General features: G+C 39.7%; 1 protein-coding gene across 1 annotated transcript in view; it reads left to right on the top strand.

Annotated features, from left to right (window-relative positions):
• LOC124159427 overlaps positions 1 to 15,330 on the top strand; it is a 53,821-nt gene that overhangs the window by 27,697 nt on the left and 10,794 nt on the right. The window contains exons 11-12 of the mRNA XM_046535233.1: positions 5,376 to 5,706; positions 14,020 to 14,185. Coding sequence (XP_046391189.1) covers positions 5,376 to 5,706; positions 14,020 to 14,185 — 497 coding nt within the window. The remainder of the gene's footprint in view (positions 1 to 5,375; positions 5,707 to 14,019; positions 14,186 to 15,330) is intronic.

Below are 15,330 nucleotides of genomic sequence, written 5' to 3'. Positions count from 1 at the left end.
CTTTCAGATGAAACGCTTTTCTGCCATTCACGGCACAGTACACAGTATTGTAGAGAGTTGTCTTGTCTGAAAGCCGCCTGAATTTCATGTGAATGGTGGCGGGCAAAAAGTCGTTTTGTCTGAAAATGGCCTCAATGTAGCATTGTGTGTATTTCATGCCGTAGACAGCACATCGCAGGGCCAGATTAATATGGGTGCCATGCCATCAACGGCGCAATGCAACTCGTTTGAAGACCACTTGGGAACTCGTAGGAGGCACTCCAGAGCATTGGTCGCATTCTTTGGACCGTACCCATAAAGACCTATGGTAATTTGAAAGAGTGGTGGCTGGCAAAAAGTCAGCTCATTTGAAAACAGCCGAAGCGGCTGCTGCTACTGAAGTGTTACAATGGGCCAGATGAATAAAAATTGAGCAAATGCATGAAGATGATGGTAATTCATCGAAACCTGGGTTGTGCTCTGTAAAAAAAAGTGGTATGAGTAATTGTGTAATATCCAAGAAAACTTATAATGGAATACCATTAAGTTAATCATGAGTTAAGTATGTTTTTAAAATCTGGATAGTACCGAAAGTTTGAATAGGTTTTTCAGATAAAAGTGCACCTCTTGTGTTTTCGTAGATTTCTCCTTATACTATTGTGTTATTGATAAAAATGGATTTGATGGCATTTTATAGCCACATACAACAAATAATCCCCTCAATCATGAAAAACTTCCTTGATGCATCCAGTCCGGAAGGGATGCATTCATTTCCGAGCATTTGCTTGCCCTCTAAAGCTTTTGCTCCGCTTTATTCATGCTTGAAAATTGAGCATTTGTTCACGCACCGCCAGTAGAGCTGAGTAAATGCTTATGCTCCTGTTTTTTATTTATACAAAATGAAACAAATGCTCTCAAATTCCTTGAGCATAAGCATTTGCTCACATTTATTCATCCGGGCCAATGTTGGCCAGAGCAATAAACCAACGAACCTTAAAACTGTCGTGTCAGCGAGCTACTCTCAAAAGAAAAGCAAAAGAGGGAAGCCATGCTATCGCAAAGTAATATATGTGCAGAGCTGTGAAGGGCGCAATTTGCCGGTGGGGCAAGAGCTCTCATCGCATCAGGCAATGTAGAGCTGCAAAGGCACCCCTGAGCAGCCGCAATGTGGCGGCCTTCATTGCCAGTCGATGACTCATAATATCGCAACAACGAAAGGTAGATGGAACATTGAAAAGAGTTTTAAAGAATTGCCGATAACGCTATTTTACAATACGGTATTTTAAATTATGAATTGCAACTGATAGAGTCTCGTGCAAGGCACTAGCCATGGCCTTGAATATGCTGCAGACCATTTCAGCTCTAGGTGCCAAATTCAAATCCTCACCACCATTCCAAGCCGGTTCCAAAGTACCGACTTTATGTGATCAGTTCTCGATACCGGTTCCATAAGCCAAGAACTGACAGTACCAAGAACTGGATACCGGAACCGACCCATCCCCACACAGAACTATGATTCTGTCCTTTAATGGGGAGTAGATTTTTATTGTCTCTCACTTGGCAAGGAAACGAATTCAGTTATACCCCATTTCATGATGGAGTTGCTCTATGATCTGTACTTATTTTATGACAGCTGCTACAGCACATTAAGTTTGGACTAATTATCCTCTTTTACATTCTTTAACTGGTTGATAAATTTAATGGCAAATGAAAGTAATTTTGTAAGAAAAAAGGATAGCAGACCATCTATCAGTCAGTGGATTTCTCTCAAGCTAGTTGTTTAGATAATTGGCTATAGTTGAAGGGTACAGGTACGAAATCATATTTTTAATTTAAGAGTATACTAATTATCAATGTTACATTATTGTTTGAATTTTCTTATTTTCATTAATTTTTTTGCCATCAGGAACCTGCCAGCAGTATTTTTATGTGGAATCACATGCTAGTCTTGAGGCAATAAGTGTATTCGATGCTGATTTTGTGCCAATTCACAAATGGTTTTGATTTTATGTGATATAGGGAGATTCTGTAAATTAAGGTGTTGTACGATTATTATCACTATTTAATTATTATTGTCTCTTTCTCTGCTGCTTGCTATCTGGAAACCTACCAGTTGCATGCGGCGAAAGTTCTGAGCACATGACAGGGGGGAAGAAAAGGTACGTTCGCTGCAGCCTGCCATGCGAACGTACCAGGTATGTTCTTAGCAGCGAAAGTGTTAACTACAGCAATAACACATTCCTTTTCAATGATTTTTTTTTTTTCAAAATTTTATAACTAATAGAAAAGGCTTTGTTCTTACAACTTTAATAATTATATATATTGCACGGGAGTAAACCCAATTTATAAATATTAATTGTAGGGAAATTTCAAGAAAAGTAACACATTTAACCCTTTCCTGCCGGTGCCTACAATTGGAAAACATTTTCGTGCAATGAGTAGCATAAGAATATTTTAAACCTCTTTGCACGGAGCTCTTTTTTGGGGGTGAGTTGCCTGGGTATTTTCGATCCTCAGATTTGAGACCCAACTCAATGGGGTACCCACCTTTTACCTCGGCCACTGTTCAAGATCATCTAATCCTATCGTAGCACAAATCCACCGTTAACTTAATGCGTTATCAGTGTTTTTTCAACCAAACATTATTGTTGATTTTCAATTATTTCCTCCCCTAAAAGAATTACTAACGCTTTTTAAGCATTGTGGAATTTTAAACAGGTTTCTAGTGTTAATAGTAACAAAGTTAGTAAAAACAAGGCAATAAGGCTATAAGTTCGGAAGTTGGTTATTTTTAACGCTAAAATTATACACCCATGTCTCGTATAGCGCAAGGGATGCGTTCCTTGGGGTCTTTGCGCTATACGAATTTGCGTTATACGAGAGCGTTTTAACATAGGGAAGATAGGGATGCGTTCCTGGTAGCATAGGTCTTTGGTATTGAATTTCCTCTAAAACATCTATATTCCCATAAAAAGCCTTAGAAAACATTATTTCTATAAATATTTATAGTTTAAAACATCTTTAAAGATAGTATTCACGCATTCAAAGACTTTTATTCACGTTAAAAAAAATTCTTACGTGCTTTCGAAATTCCATCCTGTCGTGCGGGTGGGCTAACATCTGCTATCTCAGGGGATCGTAATGCGTTGCCGGCAGTTGACGATTTTTAAAACTAGTCTAAAAACAACTGTTGTGTCACCCAGGCCCTTTTGTAGCTCATCGAAATGACAGGAAAATGCTACTCTAAATGCCATTTCATAGCTAGCGGAGTTTATGAATGATAAATCATTTTAATTTGAAGTCCTCCGAGTCATTAGCAGCTACGTGAAACAGTCTTTAAATGCCTTGAAACCTGACCCAGGTTTTCCTTCCCTGAAAATGAATGAACGAGAATGCATTCTTTTCCAAAAGAATATCGTCTCATCAACACTAGATCTAGTTGAGGGGGAAAGGAGCCACTTTCAATAACAGCTTGGAGTTCATCAAAAAATGTTGTGGTGGCTGCGCTATCAACACTTGCAGATTCACCTGATATCACCGCACTGAAAATACCTGCTTGCCGTTTAAATTCTGGAACCAACCGCTTTCACTAAATGTCTCGGAGAGATTACCACTCTCGTCTTTTTGTACTGATTCACCATGAACTTTCCGTATGTGTAGACCGCTTGGTTGAAGTTGGTGCGGCTGAGGTCACTGATATTTTAGCTTCGTCTTTATTCAAAATAAGGCATCGTGAGTTTAAACTTCCACGCAATATCGCTTTGACGCTCTCCATTTTCAAAGCAATTGACCTCTCTCAAGTCCTCTTCTAGGTTTATGGTTTTTCTTGATAAATTCTTGATTTTTCTACACGCATTCCTATTTTTTGCCATATTCTCTTGGTTTTTACTCTGTATGGCTCTATCTAAATCACCTTCTTCTGCTGAACTGTATTCCTGAGAAGCAGAAGGCCTATGACTGCGGGGAGGGAACGAAGCCATTGTGTTTGAGACTCTATAGCGGACCCTTTTATGTGTTGATGCTATTCATGCGCAACTCGGCCACCGCTCCATTTCTCCCCCGTGAATACCGATGACCTTGAAGGCTTTAGCGTAGACCCTCTACCTGGAAGTCAATCGCCCGGTAACCTACGACGGCAAAAATACGTCTCAAACCTTATTGCTGAAAAAAAACTCATTTCCACTAGCCCCACGCTTAATTAACGATCTAAATTATTTATTATCATTCTGTTAAGGAGACGAGATAAATCTTCGGTAGGCCGGCTATCTGGACCCAATGACGAGTAATACTTTTGGCAATTGCACAGCAATGAATTTCGATTAATATATAAACAAAAAAGAAGATTTGAGGCAAGAAATAATGTTAATATGCGTAAATTGATAGAAATTACGTGTGTACTTAGCGCAAGTTCACGTTTTATCACGAGAGCGTTAAAAATTTTTGATTAGGCTACACTGCATTGCAATGTTTCCCCGAGGAACGAATTTGCGCTATATCGAAATTGCGCTATACGAGACATGGGTGTATTTAAAAATTGCTTACTCACAGAACAAATCGAAGAATTTATTTCAAAGTATAAAAGCATTGTAGCATGCAATAAAATATATCATTGAAAAAACTATTGAAAATATAACCGCTGTGCAACGGATTCCTGCGGTGAGATGGTCATGAGTGGGAGGGTCGGGCTTAATAGCCAAGGAGTGGCTCTAAGGACTCTCGCTAAGTGGCTCTCGCTAAGCTGGGACTCAGGCCGGGCCTGAATGCATTGGATAATAGCTACCTAGGCGGTCACTTCCCTTCCTTTGCATGGGCCAGAGCGGACCATTTGGTTGTATGCGTTGAAAACTCCTCAGCAGCTATACCCGATGTCGGGTGTTATGCGTTTGAAAATGCCCATCAGCTCCACCCAATGCCAGGTGCGAAAGGGTTAAAAAGTTACAAGGTAGTATTTCAAATACAAATTACTTTTGAGTATAGGTATATTCATGGCAGGATAATTCTTTTAATCGTATCAATAAGATGGCTATTCCCTAATGGAAGTATTCAAGTGAACCATTCAATTTAAAAATAACAAATTTCAATTGAATTTTTTGCAATTGAATTCCATTGAAAAATTTTACAAGTATGCAAATTCATCCAATATGGTACATTTATGAGATAGGATATACTTAAAATCTAAATGTAATGAATCCCAAATTCTAAATAAATAAAATATGTAAACAGAAATTGCAGGTGAAATCTTTTCTGAAGCAGTGCCATAAATACTTCAATTGTGCTTTTTCACATTTTCAATCACCTCTTACAATCTTGAATACATAGTTATTGAAAACTATACAGTTTCACCATGATTATCAGAACAAAAACTAATCAAGATCCTCTTTCTTCTTTACTCCTAGGCGCCTTTTAGAGCTTGAAAAGGCTTTATCATCCAAATCCAACCAACCACTCCAAAGAGTGCAGAATGACAGGCGGGAGAGGTGCTCCTCTTCAAGTTGCCAGTCTAGTTCCATCAAATTGACCATGCTGGACTGCAATGTTTACCTCATGGATGGTCTTTCTACCAAGGGTTTCAAGAAAGAGGACCTATGTTATATGCTAAGGTTTGATACCACTGAGTATCATTCTTCATCAGAGTTGCTTTCCTTCAATGTGGATGGTTTCAAGGCAATCACGATCCTTGAAAATAGAGTTGGGCAGCATGCTTGTGCCAGAAGTGTAGATTTAAAGGCAAGTATTAGTCCTATGACATTTAAGGCTTAACTTGTTGCAAGGGATTGGCGTGATGCATTGGCTAGTTTTGGGTAGTAGTTTTGAGTGGGTATTAGGGCTCAGGTTAAAGTCTAGATATTGGTGGAGATGTTACAAAGAAATCTTCATCCCTGTTTCTGTGCTCTGTAGTAATGTCTATTATCCATTAGATGAAATATTAAGGCTTTAATTTTTTTGTGTATCTTGTTGATAATACACAATAGATTCCATCACTTAAAGCCTCTTGGTAGTGCTTCCAAGCGGTAGCATCCTAGCAAAGCATTGTTAGAATCACCTACACTCTATGTGCTATCAAAATGCTTCTCGAGTGTGCTACTTAACGTTGCCTAGTCACCACTCAATCACTTGTAGTGACAGTGTCGATTGGCTGCTACGAAGCTCCGCAGAGTAGCCTCATGTTAACAGATCCTTAAGCTGATGGTGGAGTTACCGCCATACTTTATTCAGGGTTAGATGGAAGATGGGACTTTCTAGTCCCAATCTCGCCCAGTAAAGACGAATACAGTAGAATCCTGATTTAAGGTTTTTCAGGGGGGACAAAATTTAAAACACAAAATGCGGAAAAACACTAAATGAGGACCTGCCATTTTTTTTCGTGTTTTAGGGTCTGTAATGATTGGAATGGCTTTTTATGAATAAAAAATATTATTATAAGTAATTAAAATGTGCTGAATGCAGCAAAAAATTCTTTAATGAAATGTTCTCTGCCCTATGAAGATTGGATAATACTTTTCAGGAATCAGCTAAAAAAATGGGTAGTAAAAATAAGTAATGAGAGGATGACAATTGCTTTAATGAAATATTTTACGAAAATTCTAATAAACATCAACTTAAAAGCATTCCCACACAGATTATTATTATGGACATTAGTGATTCCATTTTTATGCATATTTCAGTGGTCTCGATGAAATTTAGAATTTTTTCTGTAAAAGTGACATGTAGGTGACTATAGCATTTCTAGTATAATAAGAAAAGGTGTAAGTAGGTACTCGAAAAATCATGAGGAATGAGTGAAATAAAGGGACAGCAGAAGATCGCTAATCCCAAATTCTCAACTACCGAATATCTAGTAAAAGGGAGGTTTTCTGGAATTTTGCCAACTTAACGTTTTCTGTTGCCTGGGCAAAACAAGGGATTTATGAGCCTTTAAAAGCCTCCTATGCGCACATTTTGGATTTCGAGGTCATCCAAAAAAGTAGAATCTTATTTTAGTATGCGTACAAGTCGATGGTGATTCAACTCGATGATAACACCAGATTCCTTGTCATATATCCGCGGCCTTATGCAGGTCGAATGGAGCCGGGAGAAGTTGCTTACGCGGCGCGCTGATCACCTTGACTCCGACTCGCCTTGTTTCTCGGCAGCTTTTAATAAAATTTGGTTGGACCTTGGATAACGATTAGCTAAACTCTGTTAAGTGAAAAGGTTTAATCTTCAACAGAACTGGATTTCATCCGAAAAATTGTCAGTGCCTCTGGAGTTTGGCAATTTCGTCAGGGTTATGATGTCGAAGTCAACCACCAAGGAATACCTGCCGGATTTTCGTATTTTTCCGCGCTCATCTATTCTACCGTGAGTATGCGGTGATTTTTTTCCAGCATGAGCGATTTATTTAGAGTCATGGACCGTGATAGTTCGTCAAAACTCCGATTGTCATTCTCTTTTGACATTAATTAGCACCAGATAAATATTTTTGAATCGACAGCGATATCGACCAGCCGCATGTCGATAAATTGGCTCCGGGGTATCTAAATTACGATGTAAAATAATGTTTTTCCGTAGGGAAAGAATGCTCTCACTCACGGTCATGACAGGGGAAACACTTCCTCTGTTCCTCCGTGGAAACTGACCTTGGAATGGATTATAGAAAGAATCTTCTAGTGAACTGCGCAATTGATATTGGGCCTCCTCTTTTGAACAGAGAAAGTAGCCGACTGAAAAAATATTGGGCTAATAATCGACTGCCCGTAGGGAGTAGAGTTGAAAGGGGCATAAGCCATCAATTGAAAACATAACGAGAAAACCATTATTGTAGCGGCCCTCGGAGGATAACTCGTGTCATCAGTTGTCACGTAACATCGAAGTCAAGTTCAAGAAGTGAAGGATAAGGTAGTTCGAGGTTATTAAGGGATGACTTTGCTCCATTAGATCGGATCTAATACAAAAAGTACCTGGTGTTTGGATCAGAAGGGGAGCGAAACGTTACGAGAAGACAAATCACCCAACTTGCGAGTTGAAGGTCGCAGCGCTGTGCTCGCGGAAGAAAGCAGTCGAAGAAGCGTTCCATGGTAGATTCTATCGACTCTTGGTAAACTTTCATGAGACTGTTCTTGTTGATGAGCATAAATTCGAAGATTTGGATGAACCGTCATGAAAAAACGTAAAATCGGGCAAAAAAATCATGAGCGGGACAAATTTTTACGACCATAAATGCGGAAAAACGCAAAATGCGGAAACACTAAATACGGATAATTTTTACATTGCCCTAATAGGGAATGAATCGGGACCCAAAAAAATAAACGCTAAATGCGGAAAAACGTTAAATGCGAAGACCTTAAATCCGGATCCGACTGTAATTATTATATTTCTTCCGAACTCCTTTAGTGGCAATAATGACCTTGGCTGTAAGTTACTTGATTAAAATTTTATTACCCAATCAGATGGTTTATGTTTTAAATGTCTTGATGGAAAGATTTTGTACGTTAACTATTCTTCCTAGTTAATTCAAGGGAGAAAAATTTCTGTGGCAGCAAATAGCATTGCAAAACTCTTGATTGTTGGAAAATCCTACATTTTATGTCATCAAAGTTCACTTCTCTCTCTCTCCCTTTATGATTTCTTGTAAGGAAGTGCTGAGTTTAAAGCAATCAATTGATCTGCTGATCAATTAGTGGATCTTCTGAGGATGCATCAGGGGAACAGGCAGGCTAAATCACTAGTTGCACCTTTCAAAATCATGCATTTATTTACTGTCCAGTCACCGAGAGTTATCCGATGACTGGCCTAGTTCGATGGCAGGTGATGTCCAAAGGGTCAAGTTTGGGTTAAGGGGTAAGATTGCTGGGTTAGAAAGGGAAATGCCCACATCACATGTAAACAAAAGGGTTCCGTGAAAAAAGGAGCTGAAAGGAACAACGAGCGTGTAGGACCCAAATGAAGAATCCCTTGTTTCGGTGTTTCGAAGAAAGGGCTTGTTTTGGTGGTTCAGGCTTGCTTTAGTGCTTCATATGCATGAGACAATGATGTATGACTAGGCGAGGGTGTAAGGTGCATTTTGGGGGACAGCAATTGGCTGCAAACCTTGCTGGCTCAGGAATCTTCACCCCTCCTTTTCAGCTGTGATCAGACAACTCTCGCTGACTAGACCGTAGTTCCAAGACTTGACTGCCATCGGTGTGTACAAAACATGTGCCCGTTCATGTGCTTCCATCATGAGACATTGCTTCTGCAGATTTGTACACAGGTGGGGGAGGCTACCGTATAAGCTTGTGTAAGAGGCGCACCCCTATTTTGAGGATCGAAGCTATAAAGAAAAAAAATTTTGCGAAATTTTTTTAATCTTATCGTGCGGTGTTGCAGACGTATGCCTGGAATTTCGACAGTTATCGAAATGTCCTCTTTCAGCACTATTTGTAAGAGGAAATTTTGATAACTGCGGCGGTATAAGAGGGAGTAGAAAGAGTTCCGATCCTCTCTTTGCATACGCCATCGCTCTACGTTGCTTGTCCTACTCATGAACAATTTTGTTTAAAAGCTCTCGCAGGAGTATTGCAATAGAATTGCAGCCGTGGAAAATTTTAAGGCAAAACACGACAGGCAAATGGCATGAGCTTTCCCAAGAGATTGAACAACAATCAGGGCAATCTCAGCACCGTAGGATAATAACCACGTCGTAGATTTAAGGCCCCTTGCACACGCACCGATTTTGGACGGCCGGTAAAATATCGGCCGTCCACATTCCAATAGTGAACAATGGGAGAGCATTGGAGCTTGCACACGTACCGACCACGTGCCGGCACCGGCAAAATGCCGGTTAGCTGCCGGCTATTGTCTCTGTGGATCGCTGACGCCGACTCAAAAACTTAGCAACGTATCGTTTGACCGGTAAAAATCCGGCGTGTGTGCAAGCATCACTTCGCCGGTAAAATATCGGCCAATATTTTACCGGCCGTCCAAAATCGGTGTGTGTGCAAGGGGCCTAACGGAACTACACTCGGCTCTCCATCAGCTAATGCATCTGCCGTTTTTTTCCTTTCCGAGACTCCACAGGAAAATATCAAGTTACAGGGGAACAATGGAAACGTGTTTCATCCCTACCCCATTCCACCAACTGACCTTTTTCGGTCTACCAGGTTCAATTCCCCGAGTTTCTGGAGGTCAAATGCTACGTGAGTCACCTTCTGAGCTCGAAGATATCCCGATATCTTTCAGCAATTGTATGACACGCACGAGGTTCTAAAAAGAATTAGACCTAACGCGACGTATATCTGACAGCATTTAAGTTTTTTGAGCTCTAATTGATTGACACAAAGATTTATAGCTAAAACAAGACTACTAATATTTAACATAGTCCAAACAGCACAATTTCGGAAGAAACAAGCGTAGCATAAGCGCATTCAAACAAGACGAGACGGACTGAAAACTCAGGCAATGCAAACTGCGTATATCACATTGCTGCGCCTTCGCCCCTTCGCTTTAAAGGCAACGACGTCACATGCAAGATCGGACTTGTTCTTCCCTTGCTCCTTCGCTCGTAGCTTTAAATACGGAGGGGAGGGAGCCCTCTTCCCCTCGACCTCTCCTTCAGCGCTCTTCACTTATAAGCATTCCCGATTTCTTCTATCCACCATTAAGTCCAACAATGAGCACACTCGTTCGAATTTTTTCAACCGAAGGTTGTGACACCAATATTACTATATGCAGTATAAATGCCGTGGGATGCCCACTCGTGGCAATAAAATTAGCGCGCGCTCCGGAGCGAATCACCCCGCGCGATCTTTTCAATGTTCACCTCTGGGGTACCGACGTGACGGCGCGATGCTTGCAAGAAATTCAAACAGGAGCATTTTAAAAATACGTCACTAAGGGAGAAACTCCCCTGCCTGCCGCTTGATTTTGACCCAAGGTTTCAGATGACTGACTCACGCTGAAAACCAAGGCCACTCAGTTCCCCTTGAACTTGCAACCGGTGAAGGGGAGGGGGGGAAGATAAGAAGTTTGTGTAAGAGGCGCACCCCCATGTTGAAATAAATATGCATAAACTTTTCTTGTGTTGCTCATGGCGATATAGCTCGACTGAATGAACTGAAAGCTTTTGTTTCTTATGATAGCTTTATATTATATGATTCCCTAAATTTCAGTGTTAATTCTTTGTTTAGGAAAAAGTAGGTAATGACGTTACCGCTGTGCTTTCATGTACAGCAGACACCCGACTATCCGGCTGCGGTGTATCCGTGTATGATTTTTCACTTTCATTCAATATTTTCTGCGATCTTTATTAAAAAAATAAAATCGGACACAAAATCACCATAGTGACTGAATTAGTGCTAAAATACACTGGGTTTATTATTTCCATTAGTCCCCTTCGTAACACGGAAGCGATCGCGTGTTAGCTGCATTCAAGGGAGCACCGTGCTCCCGTTTTCCAAACCTCGCAGCATGCGACCGCACTCCGTGATCACGGATACACGTCCGGCAGCAGTTGCAATCCGGGCAACTTGTGCGAGACACGACTACTTGGCGTGGTGCCTTACGGTGTAGTTTCCGATGTCGAGCGGTGGTTTTGAAGCATTCGTCAAACCACTTTTCTGTATCCGTGATCACAAAGCCATGGATGTGTGGTGGTTTTTGAAACCAGGCCTGGCATGGAGCATTAATAATGCGAGTACAACCATGCTATCACCGCTAAAAAGATTGCGAACTGACAAAGAAAGCTCTCAATGAGTCTGGGAAGCACTCTAAAATAACAGAATAACTGCATAAATAATAATATAGTTGGTGTGATGTAAATTATGAACATTACAAGACATTAAATTAAAGGTTAGGGTTATCAGTGTTTTCCAATTATTCGTGCTGTCTCTCCCCACCATTGGCCTGGATATCTGGAGGGTGCTGTATTATGATAGAATATTCTCAATTTTTCAGTCCCACATGTGGAAAAAGCAGAGGGAGGTGATGATGAATTTAGGAATGGATAAAACAAGTGAATCGTGGGGAAAGTGCTGTTGTGTTGCCTCTTTATATTGTTTTTGTATCAGCTGATTCTAATATGCTCACTGAAAATTCTAATAGACCTTCAACTGTGCCTATAAACTGAATCTTAATTGTGTGAATAACTATCTTGCTTATAGAGTCAACAATTTGTGTTGAAGTCCACATGATAAATATTGCATTATGTTGTTCATGGATATTGCATTAAACGTCTGTGGTGAATCATATATGGAAACTTCCTTGATGTTCGGAGAAATCATTTGTTTTCAAGCAAGCAATGAAAGTTCACTGCCCATGCTATTTTATTTGGCCAGTCAGTGGGTTAACACAAACTTAGAAAAATTCAAGAATTGACCTGAGAGCCTACTTTCAGGATGTTTTCGCCGCACGTAAAGAATTGAAATAAAATTATGTGTTGTAAGTATGAATGCATTACGGAAAATTTTTGCTATTCGTTGTAATTCTTTGCATTAATTGTTGTTTTTGCATTATTTTTTACGCTCTGTCGATGAATCAAGCTTATGCTCCACATATTAAGCTCGAATGTTAATTCCTGCACAATTCGCTTCAATAGTTAAATATTCAGCACTTATGCTATGGTTGTTTAATTAAAATGAAGTAGATTTCATGTTATTTTTAGCTTTTATTCCATTTTTCAATGTGTGATTTGGTTACTATTACCTCAGAAAAATAGTACAATGTTGCAATGCGAACGTCCTGCATGTTATTATGGCATGTAATACTGAATAGCCCGGTTTTGGAGACAGTGTATTATTATTCCGACCCTACCAGGTGTGATTTGCCGTTCAGAATACAGGGGGTCCTTGACTTTCGTGCGCTAAATTCGGATTTTCGGACGTTGGTCTGTAATTTGTTTAAAATTCCTGTGATGTTTATTGCGCATTCCAACATTCAATTGTGTCAAATGGCAGTATATGCGAACAGTACGAACGTATATAATGAAGGGAATTGTTGGTAGTTGACTCTAATCTAGGTGATTTATTTGGGAGAGAGACTGCCTGCTATAGGCTCCTTTATCAAGAGAAGAAGAAGACCTTCATTGAAGATATTTTTCAGAAGAAGTTGACTAGACATCATGAAGTAGCTTTCAATAAAACTAGTAAGATCTTCTTTCTAATTGTGTTTTTTCGTTTGAGTGCTGTTTAATTCATGTACACCTTCAGCAACGATATTGCACGAAATATCACCCGATTTCCGGTTGTCTTTTTTGAATAACAAGCGGAATATACGCGATCACGAATGTCACCTGCCAAATGTCGAATTTTGGTGTAAAAATTAAAAGTTATCCAGAGTGTGGGTTCAACAACTACATTTTGTTATGCTTCTTGATATGCCTTTTTTTTTATAATGGATGTAATAAGTGGAATATCAACTTAAACGCCAAGAGGAAGTTTCACTCGATAGCCAACGGAGTTCTTGTTTTTTAAACTTTTATTTGCATTTTCTGCGTATTTTCGAAAGAAATTAGATGATTTGAGGAGTTTTACTGACATATTATTAAAATTAAGTCAATTTAAATTAATTCCGTGGAAAAAAAGGTTTTAGTACGTATATTCCGCTCTTTAGGAATGTAACCCCTAAATAGTATGGAAGTCCATGGTTCGACTTTCGTACATTCGACTTTCGTACAAGTTTTCGGGAACACATTGTGTACAAAAGTCTGGGACCGCCTGTCCTGAATTGCATTGGAACTACAGAAATTTTGAGAATTATGCCTTCCAGTGGAATTGAATCCTATAATATCGCGAATAGCATGGTGTAATTCCATCCAGAATAGCAGCCCTGAAAACCTAGTAATTTTTATCATCAATCAAAGGGATGGGCTTAGGTTCATTTGGTGGAAATAGTGGAGAGGCTGTCAGAATATACTTGGTATGGTAATTTACTTTATAACTTAATTTATAATTTTTGAATTTTTTTCACTTTCTGTGTTGGCTTAATGCACATCACTGGTTTTCTTGAGGAAATTTTGTCTATGTATGCACATTCAAATTCCTCTTCTTGCTATTAATATTTATTTTTTATTGTAATAATTTGTAGGGGTACTGGTTGTATGTGAAGAGTTTGAAAGGGGCTTCACATTACCCATTTGGAGAGATTACAGTTGAACTTGAAAACAAAATTGAATTGTTTTGGAGCCAAGAACTGCACTCTAGGGTGTCATCTATGAATGCAAGTGTGCAAGAGTTTTTAAAATCTTTATGGGGTAAGTAAATTACTGAGGCAGCTCTTAATTACTCCTTCTAGATACAGTAAAACCTTACCTTAACGAACTCCCGCTAAACGAAGAACTCCGTTCAACGAACAAATGCTATTGGTCCGGCCAATTGCCTATGTAAACACATTAGTGAAAAACCCCGATGAACGAACTCCTCTTTTACGAAAACTCCCGATCAACGAAATGAAATTTCGGCGCGATCGAGTGAAATTCACCTCCCAATAACCAATTTTTCCGGTTAAATTTTTATTTTCATATGAATAATTTAATATTCGTAGCGTTGGAGGGCAAATCAGAGACTTCCACTGAATAAGCCAATCAGAATCGTCATTATTAACCGTAGCCATAGCCTTCCGTCGTGTGTTTCCGCCGACCCCAACTCGCGGCTCGCGGCGAATTGCGAAAAATGTTAATGCTGACTTTCGTAAATAACTCAATGTCCCAATATTTACACGCTCAAAGATATGATATCTAGAGCTATGTACTTCGAACGCATTCTTTTGACGGTTGTTTAAGATACTTTACAGAATTACAACGCGTAAATTCCGAGAAGCATTTTTTTTCACTGGCCGCCATCTTGGATAACTTCTTTAAAATTTAACTAAATTACGGAAGATACAATGTGCGCGCTAGAAGATGAAAGCCAAAATTTGCATCTCTTAATTATCTTTAATATATGACTCAGTAGTTACTCTTGTTTCATTCACATTGTTTATTTCAACATCATCTAAAAAATAGGAGAAACTTTTGCATTTGCCGCAATCTTGGATAAAAAATATTCGCACTTAAGACACGAAAGCCAACATTTCCCATTGATCTAGACGTTACTTGAATTGAGTGCTTTATACTAAAGGTCAGTCTCTGTCTGTCGGCGATTGTAGCGATGTCCTAACGTGATGTGAAGCGGTGTTGATTTTCTCCTGAGAAAAAGGTTTGCGACGGCCGTCAATTGTTGCATGAAGAAGACGACACAGTCTAAACATGCCATGTTTAGACTGGGCCAATGGTGATGCCTCACCCCTGTGGTAGCAGCAAAAACCCATGAATGACAGCGGGATTAATTCAGCGGTGGTTGGCGGGAGTTGATGCACTCATGGGGAAAGTAGATTTCTTCCTCGATCGCTGCACGGGCC

Source organism: Ischnura elegans, chromosome 5 (genome assembly GCF_921293095.1).
Source record: "Ischnura elegans chromosome 5, ioIscEleg1.1, whole genome shotgun sequence".
Lineage (NCBI taxonomy): Eukaryota > Metazoa > Arthropoda > Insecta > Odonata > Coenagrionidae > Ischnura > Ischnura elegans.
Note: the sequence above shows the minus strand (reverse complement) of the source record. Positions and strands in the feature narration are given on the sequence as shown.